The 12925-nt window shown below is 59.4% G+C and overlaps 3 protein-coding genes across 3 annotated transcripts; 2 read left to right on the forward strand and 1 right to left on the reverse strand.

Moving 5' to 3' along the window:
• Window positions 1-94: 94 nt before the first annotated feature.
• On the forward strand, window positions 95-2506 carry GGS23DRAFT_115007 (actin-like ATPase domain-containing protein). Its single transcript, XM_051511028.1, has 2 exons — window positions 95-711; window positions 791-2506. The coding sequence occupies exons 1-2, from the start codon at window positions 275-277 to the stop codon at window positions 2121-2123; spliced, it is 1770 nt and encodes a 589-aa protein (XP_051370969.1). The 5' UTR covers window positions 95-274; the 3' UTR covers window positions 2124-2506.
• Window positions 2506-4659, forward strand: GGS23DRAFT_115018 (seryl-tRNA synthetase). Its single transcript, XM_051511029.1, has one exon. It carries the CDS (start codon window positions 2889-2891, stop codon window positions 4569-4571), a length of 1683 nt encoding a protein of 560 aa, XP_051370970.1. The 5' UTR covers window positions 2506-2888; the 3' UTR covers window positions 4572-4659.
• Window positions 4660-6519: 1860 nt separating this feature from the next.
• GGS23DRAFT_115032 (uncharacterized protein) lies at window positions 6520-12881 on the reverse strand. The gene is made up of 2 exons (XM_051511030.1): window positions 12632-12881; window positions 6520-12525 (listed from the first exon to the last, which is right to left on the reverse strand). The coding sequence occupies exons 1-2, from the start codon at window positions 12715-12717 to the stop codon at window positions 6606-6608; spliced, it is 6006 nt and encodes a 2001-aa protein (XP_051370971.1). The 5' UTR covers window positions 12718-12881; the 3' UTR covers window positions 6520-6605.
• Between the last annotated feature and the right edge of the window lie 44 nt (window positions 12882-12925).

The raw sequence follows: 12925 nt of genomic DNA on the forward strand, positions 1-12925 counted from the left end.
GGGGTGGGGTGCGTGGGTACATGTGTATATCGATAAGATAAGATACGGCTCGTTATCGCCCAAGGCGTACTCAGCCAGGTACCTGGGCACATTCAGGGACTGGCACGCTTCACAACACACAACACCACCTGGCCGCCGACCTGCTCTCCCGGCTTCTTCCACCGGCTTGCCATCCCATCGAGGCCGATAGGGGCTGTCTCTTGCGTTTGGCGAACTATGTCTCCCACGCGCTGAGCGCCTTTTAGTATTGCTGCATGCAGACGCGCGCGCAGTCATGTCGTCCGGCACAGCGCCCAGCCTGCCCCATCGGACTATATCGACCATCCGCGCTGGCGGCCAGTCGACCACCCACGGACTGCCCACCACTCCCCATACGCCCACGCGAACCGTGGTCCCCTCGGCCTTCGGCTCGCCCTCGACCTTGCGCGCTGATGACGAGGTCATCGTCATCGAGCTGGGTTCCCGCAGACTGCGTCTCGGCTTCGCTGGCGATCCCGCGCCCAAGAGGATCGTGTCCTTTTGCCCCGAGCAGCAGAGGCGTGCTGGCGACTTCCGGGACTGGGACGTCGGCTACCAGAATGAGTGGCGCAAGAGAGCGGCCGGCAAGCCGTGGGGGAGCGACCACGAGCTGTGGCAGCTAGATGTGAGGGGCCAGGACCTTGCTCTGGTCGGCGATAAGCTGGAGCGTGAGCTCAGAGACGCCTTTACCAAGTAGGCGAGCCCATTTCGCGTAGATAGCTCGGCTTAGTGTGGGTATTGTCTGACTGACTGACTGACTGGTCACCTCCAGGTATCTACTCATCGACTCGCGCCCGAGGCGGGTGACCCTAGTCCTCCCCCCGACCATACCCATACCGCTCATCTCCTCCGTTCTAGACACGCTCTTCAACCGCTTTCAGGCCCCCTCGGTGTCTCTCCTCTCGTCGCCCGTTATGGCAGCTATGGCTGCAGGTATGCGAGCGGCCCTAGTTATCGACCTGGGCTGGCACGAGACAACCGTTACTGCGGTCTACGAGTTCCGCGAGGTGCAGACTTGGAGGACGATCCGGGCCGGCAAGTTGTTGGTCGAGGAGACGTACGAGTTTCTAACGAATGCTATCGATGGGCGGCCGACCGCCGGCCGCGGCGAACGTACCGAGGACAAATTGGACAGCAGCGCGCTGAGCTTCGAGGAATGCGAAGACTTCGCGACGCGCATGCTGTGGTGCAAGAGGACCTCGAGGGAGCCGATACAGCAACCGGTCGAGGGTCTGCCTACGTTGCACGAACAGGATGAGTCCGAGACGACAGCGCCGCCTGAAGATGGCTCGCTTACGAAGATAACCCTCACCTCTTGCATCCCGCCCAAGACGGTGGAAATACCGTTTGCCGAGCTGGCTGAACCGTGCGAGGCCGTGTTCTTCGAAACCCGCCTGTCGCCGAGCTGCTTCGACGACCACGAGATCCCGGTACATCTGTTAGCCTACCGGGCGCTGCTGCAGCTGCCGTTGGATGTTCGCGCAGTCTGCATGTCGCGTATCATCTTCACCGGCGGCTGCTCGAATATCATCGGGCTGAGAGGGCGGATCTTTGACGAGGTCTCGCTCCTGGCTAAGGAGCGGGGCTGGGACCCGGTCCGAGGCAAGGGGGCCGACCAGTATAAAGCGAACCCGAAATTACGGCGGAACAGCAGCAGACAGTCTAGCGAAGGGCCGGTCCCCGTCCCTGCGGCTCCGGATGTCCCGGCAACGGTTCCCGCTGAGAATAGTAGTAGCAGCAACGCAGAGGGGGGTGAGGCGGCGGCGGCGGTCAACCCGGCGCATGCGCCTCCCGAAGCGGATCACGTCGAGGAATTGATCAAGAAGGACAAGAACTACAAGCCACTGGTGCAGGGCGCGCTCCGCGTACTAGATTCGCTGGGTCCGTGGTGCGGAGCTAGCCTGGCGGCGCAGCTCAAGATCCCGGCACTAGCGACGGTCGACCGCGAGCTCTGGCTGCACCAGGGCGTCCACGGGGCGTGCCGACCCAGCGAGGTGGATGTCAAGGCGCAGCAGAGGCAGAGCGTGGGCGGCGGGAGCCTGATCCGAGGCCAGGGATCACAAGCCATCGTCAACTGGACCCTGGGCGTGTGGGGTACGCTCTAGACGGACCTAGATAAGGTGACGGACGGGTCGAGCAAGGGCGAACACCGGCGATGCTCCGAGTTTTGGTCGTAGAGAGATACCCGTTCAGACACTACACGCGCCACTGGCGCCAGCTCCCGAGACTCCGCCGTGCTGTTGCCGTGCTGCCGTTTATATACCTAGGTATGCCTTTGGAGGTTCTCCATACTTCCGGCCGCCCTTTGTTGAAGCTATTCCCAAGGGGTTTACGGAGTACCTGCACAGGCTTGAGGTGGGTTGCTCTGGTCTCAGGTGCTTGGGGGGTACCTGTGTCGGTATCTAGGAGGTAGGGAGGTAAGATACATAAGGTACCTCTTGTTTACGTAGGACGTGGGTACGCGAGATATGTAGATATACATGTGGTGACGGAGGCTAGGAAGGGGAAGGTGCGAGTTTGCCTGAAGCTGGTCGAAGCTACCCTTGCGGATCTACGGCACTACGGCGGCAGGTGGGACCCGGAATCTCCCTTTTGCCTCCTTCCCCTCCAACAATTCCACCCGAAAAAAAAAATTGAATAAAAAATATCGCCAAGTCGGACGACTCGATCGGACAACCTCTTCATTTCTCCTTCACCATCATCCATACACACGCACATACACACAAGTACACTCACCTACCTGTCGCCCATCTCCCGCCACCCCTTGACGACGAGGACGCGGTAGCCAGATTCAACCAGGCCGGCCCTCTTCAAGCAACCCTCCACCGATACAGAAGGGGATATCCCGTTGGCCGAATAGCGCCGTCACCATGGCTAAGCTAGTGAGCCCGCCTTTCGTGTGCCTTCGGTGCCGCCTCGCCCGGCCGCGAAGACCGCAGCGTTTCTTCCCAGGTTCTACCTTATCGCGGCTGGCCTCGACTTCTAGCGCTAGCTCTATACCGACCTCGGGCGACGCCAACGACCTTCCCATCACGTCGCGGCCTACCACCGCCCCCAAGCCCAACATTGACACCAAACACATCCGCCAGAACGTCTCGTTATACGAACAGAACTCCCTCGAGAGGAACTACAAGGCCCAGAGTGCGTACCCTGCTCGCATCGCCGAGCTATTCGCCCAATGGCAAGCCCGGCAGAGAGACGGCCGTACCTTGCGCGAACGAGGTAACTACCTACGCCGACAGATCGCAAACCCGACTAGCATCCAACACGAGGACGAAGACGAAGCAGCAGAGTCCCGGGGCGGCCAATCCACCGCAGAGTCGAAAGCAGGCGACACCGGCATCGCCGCGGGACCAGATACAAAGACCATGACAAAAGCCCAGCTCATCGAGGAGGCACGTGTCGTCAAGGAAAGGCTTTCGAGTATCGAGCAAGATGAAACGCATCTCGAGGCTCAGATCGCGGAGCTCTCCCTAGCCATCCCGAACCTGACAAGCGCCGAGACGCCCCGCGGCGACGAACCTCGCGTCCTGAGGTACATAAACGAGCAGCCGGTGTTGGAATCGTCGTCGTCGTCAGATCCCGTATGGAGATCGCACGTACACATCGGGTCAGAGCTCGGAATCCTCGACTTTGCTGCCGCGGCTACGACGTCGGGCTGGGGGTGGTACTACCTGCTGGACGCGGGCGCGCAGCTGGAGCAGGCGCTGATCAGCTACGCGCTCCACACGGTGGCGAGTAGGAAGTCGGGCTGGCGGCAGGTCGCGCCGCCTAGCATCGTCTACAGCCACATCGCCGCCGCCTGCGGGTTCCAGCCGCGCGACCAGCACGGCGAGCAGCAGGTGTACGGGCTGGCGCGGTCGGCCGCCGACGCGCAGCATAGCAAGCCCGAGCTCTGCCTCTCGGGCACCGCGGAGATCCCGCTAGCGGGCCTCAAGGCCAACACCGTGATCGAGGAAGCCGAGCTGCCCATCAAGCGCGTCGCCGTGTCGCGGTGCTACCGCGCCGAGGCGGGCGGGCGCGGGGCCGACACGAAAGGCCTGTACCGCGTGCACGAGTTCACCAAGGTCGAGATGTTCGCGTGGACGCCGCCCGACGAGGGCGCGACGGCGGCCGTGTTCGACGAGATCCTCGACATCCAGACGCAGATCCTGCGCGAGCTCGGGCTGCACTGCCGCGTGCTCGAGATGCCGAGCACCGACCTCGGCGCGTCGGCGTACCGCAAGTGCGACATCGAGGCCTTCTTCCCGAGCCGGCGCCAGCCCCAGCGCGGCGACGAGGGCTGGGGCGAGGTGACGAGCGCGAGCATCTGCACCGACTACCAGGCGCGGCGGCTCGCGACGCGCCTGCGGCCCTCGGCGCCCACCGCCTCGGGCGCCAAGACGGCGTACCCCTGGACCGTGAACGGTACCGCGCTCGCTGTGCCTCGCGTCCTGGCCGCGGTGCTGGAGAAGGGGTGGGACGAGGAGGAGAAGACGGTCGCGATCCCCGACTGCCTCGTGCCGTGGATGGGGGGCAAGAAGGAGATTGGCGTGAAGGACTGGCAGCAGTAGGGGAGACCGAGCAAGGGGAAGAAATATAGAGGGAGAGAAAAAAAAGGCAACTGAAGAAAGCTTCACTCTAGTTGTATGAACCGGACAAGGTGGTGTCTAGCCCCGTCGGCGGGACTGCCGTTGGGTAGGGGGATAGCGACTTGTCCTACCGCACCCAGGCGGAGTGCAATAAGTAGTTAAGGGAGGGTCAGGGGAGAGGGGGGCGCGGGCACGTATGCGTAGCAATCTAGATGGGGATCCGCGCAAGCGTCGGGAAGAACCCGCGGCGAGCCCGAAGGGGGGCTGAATAGAGCTCGGATGGGGACGCTTGTATGTTTTGCTTCGGTCGTCGGTTCGTCCGTCTGTCTGTCAGATCTTATGTACCTATTATCTAGCAATACCCAAACCGCCCGCGCGTGCGAGACCTTGCCCCGGCCCTCTTGCTGCTGCTTGCTGCTCCTGCTTGAATCCCACTCTCTTCTCCGGCGGCGCGCACGGCACTTGTGGTGTGTCCCGCGAAGCTGGCACGGTGACGATAACATACCGAGTTATGGCAACGGAGACACGTTACGCCCCTTTCTTTGTCATTATATAGGGGGCGGGGGTAACTAACTTGCGATTGGGGGGATTTCGTTGCTAGAAAGACAGAGGAGAGAGGGGAAAAAAGAGGTGTGGGTTTGACGGCAGTAGTCTGCGTACCGTGGTAAGGTGGAAGAAGCTATATACAGATATCTGTATGGGATATACCTTATTTATCTATGCAACCTGGAGATAAACGCCCGAATACCCACGCAAGGAGCGCAAATGTCTACGTCCACGTCCACGTCTGTCTCCTCCTCTCGCGATATCAACGGATCAGGCACTTCCCTACTTCCTCGCTCGGACCGCCCACACCCGCGACAAGCAGATTCATTCATTACACAACTATCTCATTGTATTCCAAACACGTCCTCCCCCATTATGAGCGCGAGGGTGCGAGGGCGGGCGCAGGCCCCCCTGACTACACCCCGGGCGTAAAGCCCAAACTAGGTACCTAGTCTATCTAGTCTACGTTATCCCGCAGAAACGACAGCGACAGCGACAGCGGGGTTTGTTTATACCAAGGCGCGGGGAAGAGCGGAAGAGACAGGCGAGAGAGATGGAAGTTTTGTATTGTTTGGTTTTTTTTTTTGGTTTGTTTTAATCTTTTTTTTTAAAAAAAAATAGAGAAAGAAAGGAAGAAGAGCAGCGAGAGAACCAGCCCCCTTCTCCTACGCCTTCCCTCTCCGCCCCTGCTGCTTAGCTCTAGCCAATGTGCTCCCCAACCCGTATCCCAGCCTCCCTTGAACCTCCGTAGACAGACAGACAGACAGACGCCTTCGCCTTCGCCGTCCGAGCCGAGAGGACGGCTTGGGGGGGGGGGGGGGGCAGCTTAGAGAAGACAGCGGGATAGCGGATGGTGGCGGCGGGGGGTATCAAAACATGTAAACACAGAGCGCACAGCCCATTCAACTAACCGACTCACTCATCCGTCCGCACCAAAAGTCCTCCTTGCAATGAGCCGTGAAGCGTAATACCTATCATTAAAAACAGAAAAGGGGGCGCGCGGGGGGGGGGGGGGGGGGGGATTGTTCTCTTTCCTCTCTCCTTCTCTTCGTGTGTGTGTGTGTGTTGTGTGTGTATGCCCCTGCTCTCTCCTCCCGTCCTCTCTGTCCATCTCACCATCAGATACCATAGCTACCGAGACGCGGGATTCGATCGAGACAAGAAAACAAAACAGTGACGGTAATGAAACAACAGAACAATCAAAAAAGGGGGAGACGAACCCAACCACCTCGTCACCTTCATTGATACTCCCCCAACTCCGCCCGACTCGAATGACTCCCATCGCATCCGTTGAACCATCGATCATTCACTACAAATGATCGTTGATTCTCCCTTCTCCTTCCTTCCCTACCCCTTTCCATAACCCCTCCCGATACCGCCGGGCAGGCTGAAGGGGGGCGGGGGGGTATAATATTCGGTGCGAAGTAACCCCCCCCGCCTCTTCTTCTTTCTTCTTACTACTCCTCCTCCCTAAGCAGCATCGTAAACCAGCACCTCGCCCTCGCCGGTGATGCTATCCGTGTCGGCGATGCTCTCCGATATGACGCTGTCCGTGCCGAAGGCGCTCTCGGCCCACTCACTGTGATGGTCCCGCGTCTCCTCGTCGTATTCACCATAGCTTCCCTCCGTCTCCGCACCCGTATGCATCGTCGCACTATCGACGCTCGACCGCCTCGCGTCCGCAGCCTCTTTGCCTTCGTCCACGGGCGGTTTGCTGCCGGGGCCTTCGACCACTACGGTCTCGTCGTCGACGGGCGTCGTTGTCTCGGACCCTGATTCGAGCGCGGGCGAGCCGTCGTGAGCTTCTTCGTCGGCCTCGCGCACCGAATCCACGTTCTCCTTGTTCAGGTCTCCGTACCCCTTCCCAGCCCGATTTTTGCCCGGCGCCCAGCTGTTCTTCCGCTGCCCTGCGTTCGCCGGCGTGCGCACGCTCTGGCTACGTTTCATGTTGCTGGTGGGGACGTTGTTCGTGATCTGGTTGAGGCTTAGGATTCGGCGACCGGTGCCCGCGGAATTCTGCGAGACAAGGCTGGCTCTGTTGCCATTCACCGCCATGTTGACCCCGGAGCGGGTCTTGGCTGCCTGCTTTCCGGACGAGTTGGGGTCGTGGGCGGTCCCTAAAGTGGAACTGGCCCCGGGGACACGCTTGCGACTCATAGCCTCACGACCCTTGGCGCCGGATTTGGTCATGAGGAGCGCGCGAGAATGGTCGAGGACACCCTCGAGTATCCTGCGTTCTAAGCCCTCGGCCCGAGCATCCATCGCCTGGAGTTCCTCGCGGCGCAGATGTAGGGCTGTCTCAAGCGAAGACACGTCCGCGGTCAACCGGGTCTTCTGCCGGATCATGGATTCTTGCTCGGACCTTAGCGCCAGAATCGTCTCGCGCATCTGAAGCTCTTCGTCTCGTAAAGCTACTAGATTGGCTTCGATCTGCTCCCTCTCTGCCCTCCGGCGCTCTAGTTGGATAGTCGTCTCCTGCAGCGTCTTCTCAAGGTTTTCATTCTCGGTCTCCATGCGCACCTTTTGCGACGAGAGTAATTCCGAGATATCAGCAGCAGTCTTCACAACTTGTTGGTGCACCTTGTCGAGGGTATCGAGCTGGGCGTGTGCCCGATCCGCAGAGTACGTGTGGTCGACGATCCTGTCTAGTTTGGTATGGATGTCGCGATTCAACTTGTCCAGCTTCGCTTGCACCTCGGTGTCGTCGTACTTTTCGACAGGAGGTGGCAACTGTAGAGGCTCAGGTTTAGAGTCTTCGATCTTCTTGAGAATGCCCGTCTCCGAATTCTTGGAATGCTCATAGTGCTGGCCAACAATAAGAAGCACTTCCTTAATCGAATCAAGGATCTTCGGTTGAAAGTCTCCCACATGACCCTGGAGGCCCTCGACGGCACTGATCGCTTGCTTAACGTGGTCGCGTGTCATCTGATGCTCGTTCTTACCATCCGCGTAGGTCTCCTCGGACTTGCTATATAGCGTTTCGACCTTTTCAAAGACCGTCTTAGATGCCTCTTCCATCTTCTCGAGGGAATCCGTAACAGTCGAGCCAAGAGTATCGATCAAGACCTTCAGCTCCTCGGCGATCGTCTTCGTGTCAGTTACTGCAGCGTCCACCGCTATATCTCGAGCCTCCGAAGCCTTGGTCCGGTTCTCCGTAGCAACTTGGAATTCGTCGTATTTCGCGAGAAGCTCGCCGATCTTCTCGTCGACCTTGCTCCCGAGGGTCTCTGCAGTTTCCTTGAGCTTCTCGTCGGTGTCCATCTTCGACACGAGCACTGCGGTTTTCGATTCTTCGAATTCGGATTTGACCAGCTCGAGCATTTCTTTGAGGTTACTGCCGACGTCAGCGTTCCGGTGCACCGTTTCGCTAATGCCTTCCAGAACTTTGCTGAGCGATTCGACGGCGTTACCGCCGGCGTGAAGTCTCTCCTTGACCAAGCTGTGAAACTCAGTCAGGAATGCTCTGGCTTCCGAGACTCGCTCGCCCACGTCAACAGCCTCCGCTTGCCGCTTCTCGAGTGCTTTCGTGCTGGCTTCGGTCTGGGCTTCCGTGTTCTCCTTGAGTTCCTTGATGAGCTGCTCAAGGCTCGAGAAGTCATCTTTGGAAGGGAGCACTGCGATGTCGGTCTTGATCATCTGATCGATGATCGACTTCACCTCGACGACGGCTTCTCCGACGGCATGAACGTCTTGCTTGGTCACCTTCTCGGGATCCTCGAGGGACTTTTCCGCGCGCTCCTTCATCTCGTCCAGAGACGTTGTGAGCTGAGCAACGAGGGACAAGACAGAAGCCACGTCTTCTTTTCGGGAAAAGGTCTCCAGTTGGCCCCCCAGAGTCCCAAGAGCATCTTTTGTTTGAAGGACAAGTGCCTCGATGGCGTCGACGTGATCTTTCCGCACGGCTTGCTCTCCGTCAGCAAGTTCGTCCAAGCGAGCTTTGGTATTGCGAAGGATGGTTTCGATGGCGTGCGCGTCTTCTCTCGTGGCTGGGTCGTCCGGATTTATCGGTGCTGTAGAAGCAGGAATATCGCCGTCCCTGGTCCACCTGCCCGGCATCGATTCCTGCATACTGCGTAGCATCTCCTCCATCTCGCGTAGGTCCTCTTTGGACAGGCCGTTGCGGAGCATCTCTTCCATCTCTGCCAAGTCGTCCTTCGAGAGGCCTCCCTCCGCAGGCGGAGGCGGCGGCGCCGGCGGCGGCGGCTCTATAGCCTCCATCTTAACCCTAAGCTGTGTCATCATGACTTCGAGGTTCTTGATGTCGTCATGTCTGACTAGGTCGGCGGGGATGAGGGCGTCGCTACGGACCGCATCTATGGTGGCGATCGCGTTTTCGTTAGGGTTATGGTCGCGGAGGGAGTCGATGTTGGTACGGACACCGTCCAGGCCGCACTTGAGGGCGTCGAGGATTTCGTCGTTGGCGGTTAGATCCGCTGGCCGGTCTCCCACCTTCTCGATGGCTATTCGCAAGTCGCTGAAGCCTTCGTGGAGAGCATCGAGGATATCCGTGGTTCCAGCATGGGGACGGAGCAACTCGGCCCGTATTCTCTCGATGCTGTCGCGAATAGCCTCTAGAACGTCCCTGTTGTCGCTCATGTGCGGCACGTGAGGGACGAGAGAGGAATTGACGGTGTCTCGAAGGGACTCGATCTCCTTTTGGATAATGTCCCGGGAGCCATCCGAAGCCTTTGCGACGAGCTCGGAAACCTCTTCTCGGAATAGGTCGAAGCTGCTGACAACGTTGGTCATGAGTTCCTCTTGGTTGGCGGTCCCGGCAGCTTTATCGACGTAGCCTTCCATGTGTTTTCGCAGGTCGTCAAAATTGCTGGTAAGAGTCTCTATCAGCTGCCCCTGACCAGGGCCGCCGCCGGATCCTTTCCCCGCATAACTCTCCATGTGCTCGCGCAATTGATCAAGGCCTTTCGAGATATTAGCCATCAAGTCGCCGTGGCCGGAGGCGTTGGACGCCCTATCGACGAATTCTTCCATCTGTTGTCGGACTTGTTCGAATCCGTGGTCAAGGCTACCCAGGACCTCCTCGTGGTTAGCAGCCTCGATAGCCTTGTCGACGTAGCGCTCCATGTGCACTCGCAACTGGTCTAGGCCGTCTTTGGTGGCATCCAAGACTTGCTCGGTGTCTCTCCCGCTTGCGGCGACATTCTGCTTGGCCTCTTCGGAGACGGCCTTGAACTCGCTACGCATATACTGCATGATATCGTGGAGGCGCTTCATGACTTCCGAGGTATCGCCGCCGTGGGGGACGAGGGCGGTGCTCTGCGTCGAGTGCAAGCCCTCCTTAACAGCGTCCACGACGTCGTCGCGGGTCAGCTCATTGTTCGGGGGAACCATCGGGAATTCGAAATCCTCAAGGCACTCCCTAACGGCTTCGAGGACCTCGTCTCGCGAGAGACTGGCAGGAGTGTCTACTTGAGGCGGCGTGAAGTGCTTCAGCCCCTCGACGACGGCCTTGAACATCTCCTCTCTCGTCGCTCCGGGGGGGCCTTCGTTGCGTGGTGCGTGCTGCTGCAGCCCTTCCTTTAGGCACTCGAGAACTTCGTCCCGCTCCAAGCCGATCTGCTGTACCTCGATTTCGGGCTTGTAATTCTCCCAAGCGTCCTTCACGGCCTCGATGACATCTTCTCTGCTTAGCTTGGGCTCCTGGGACTGAGTTGCCTGCGAGTCGCTGAGGGCGCTTCTCATGGCATTGTAAATCTCCTGGTAGTCGACTACCGACTTTGTCGACTCGGTCGATACTCGCCTATGATCCCGGAGGCGCTGCGCCATGTAGACTCGTATCTGCTCCAGCCCTTCCTCGACGATCCTGGCCAGCTCGGCCCTGCTCGCCGTTTCGCTCTTGCTGGGGCTCTTTCCGTGCCACTCGTCGAGTTTCCTGCTAAGCTCTCGGCCCATCCCGAGAACTTCCCCGCGGAGCTCCCGAACGAGGGCCTTGACTTCGGCTGTCATGCCTCCCCCTTGGGCAACGCTGTCTTTGACAGAGCGGATGATCTTCATTACATCGTCGTTAAGGACCTCGTGTGGTCGGGTCGTAACCGAGGCTGAAGCTCGTCGGGTTTCTTTCCCGTTAAGTAATTTCTCGACTCTCTGGTTCACGATCCCGTTGCGGTGGCTCTGATCGGGTTCCTTCATTTTCGACGAGTCGTCGCTCGAGAGGCTCATGGCTCGCGGCCGGGTCGAATCGACGCTTGTCAAGGAGAGACTGGATTGGTCGTTCGTCATCCTCAGGTGGTGGATGAGTTCCTCAACCTTACCGGCCGAGGCCATGCCGGCCAGTTTTTCGGCCAGCTCGGATAGGCGAGCCACAATAGTATCCTGATTGTCCTTCGTCCCCATATCTCGGATGATCCTCTCTAGTAATGCCATCGTAGCGGGTGTGTCCCCCACGAGTGACGGCGTGCTCATCGTCGACTCCCTATCGATCGAGGCCGCGAAACTATTCGGCGACGGAATCCTCGGTAGGGAGATGGGTCGGCCAATCTTGGACCCGGCAGACATGTTGTTGAAGGGCTTATTGTCGAGATACAAACCGCCCGTATAGGAGTCGCGATGGATCCGTGCGGGGTCCACGTTCAGGGCCAATTCCCGCAGGCTCTTGCGGATGTCTTCGTCGCGGGCATGCGTGGCCTCTTTGAGGCTCATAAGGTCGGTGGCATTGTCCCTGCTTCGGCGACTGAGCTGGGACATTTCTTTCTGGAGGGCGGTGGCAATGTTGGTGAGGGTGAGGAGTTGGTTAGAGAGGTGTTCGGCGGACAGAGGGATCTTCATCGACGAGTGGGAGTGGTTTGTCACGTTGGCTAACGGCGGCCCGCCCTCTCGCGTCGACGCGGTGCCCATACTCTGCAAAGCCAGCATGGTAGCCGACTGGGGCGGCGTGTTCTCGCTGAGGATGCTCTGCGGCGGCCGCCTCACCGAGGGGCGGACGGCGGAGGGTACGCCCGGCATGGGGGTAGGCGTGCCGGGGCCGGCGTTCTCTTTCTCTGGCGGCTTAGAATCTCTGTCGTGATCCCAGCCACGAACCGGCGTAGAGGGTCTCGGGTACCTTTCCTTCTCGGGGGAGCCCCGGGGCGTCGAACCGGCCGAGTCTCGGGAGTGCTCGATCATGAGGCTCATGTCCCGCACGCTACCAGGTTGCATAGATTGCATGCGCTTGTGGGGGCTTGGTCCTCGCTGGGCGACAGAGCGCTCGGGCGACACGTCGTTGCCTCGTTTCGCGAAGGAGGGGACGAGGGCGTTTTCCCGCGCCTTCTCGGTCAGGGCAGCATGCGCAGACTGAATGGCCAGCGATGTGCCGCTCCGTGACGGGCCGACGCCGGGCGACTGGGGGTTCATGGGCAGAGGCGGCGGCGCCCGCTCTGGATCGGAGCTATCCCACCTAGAATTCAGAGTCAGTCGACGGTAGAACGACATTGCCAATCCGTCTCGGCGCTGGGGAAGAATGATACTAGTTATCCTGGTGGGGGAGGGGAGGGGGGACATACATCGGGATGATGGAGTTGACGGAGGAGGAATGTTGGTGTCTTAAGGGTCGGTCTGCGGGAGGGGTGTCACGCTCGATCGATGGCATTGCGAGAGCGCTATGCAGTGGGTGAAATGATGTGTCTCTGGATCCGCAGCTGGAGCAGCGAGTCTCTCTTCTTTTTCTGTTTTTTGGCTGGATGGATACTCCAGAAATTGTGGGATTGTGGAATCGTAGGTAGTATAGCTAGGTGTCGAGGTATAGATATGTGGGCGGGGAATGGAGCCGCTCGGTGGGTTCGCTGCCTTGGAGGCTA

This window comes from Durotheca rogersii, assembly GCF_024521655.1.
Source record: "Durotheca rogersii strain YMJ 92031201 chromosome Unknown GGS23scaffold_14, whole genome shotgun sequence".
NCBI classification, from domain to species: domain Eukaryota; kingdom Fungi; phylum Ascomycota; class Sordariomycetes; order Xylariales; family Xylariaceae; genus Durotheca; species Durotheca rogersii.

What these genes read in the sequence shown, in the direction of transcription:
- GGS23DRAFT_115007 (XM_051511028.1), top strand. Translation starts at nt 275, where the DNA reads ATGTCGTCCGGCACAGCGCCCAGCCTGCCCCATCGGACTATATCGACC. An exon ending in CTCAGAGACGCCTTTACCAA is followed by an intron (nt 712 to 790) that starts GTAGGCGAGCCC and finishes GGTCACCTCCAG; the next exon opens with GTATCTACTCATCGACTCGC.
- GGS23DRAFT_115018 (XM_051511029.1), top strand. Translation starts at nt 2,889, where the DNA reads ATGGCTAAGCTAGTGAGCCCGCCTTTCGTGTGCCTTCGGTGCCGCCTC.
- GGS23DRAFT_115032 (XM_051511030.1), bottom strand. Translation starts at nt 12,717, where the DNA reads ATGCCATCGATCGAGCGTGACACCCCTCCCGCAGACCGACCCTTAAGA. An exon ending in GTCAACTCCATCATCCCGAT is followed by an intron (nt 12,526 to 12,631) that starts GTATGTCCCCCC and finishes TCTGAATTCTAG; the next exon opens with GTGGGATAGCTCCGATCCAG.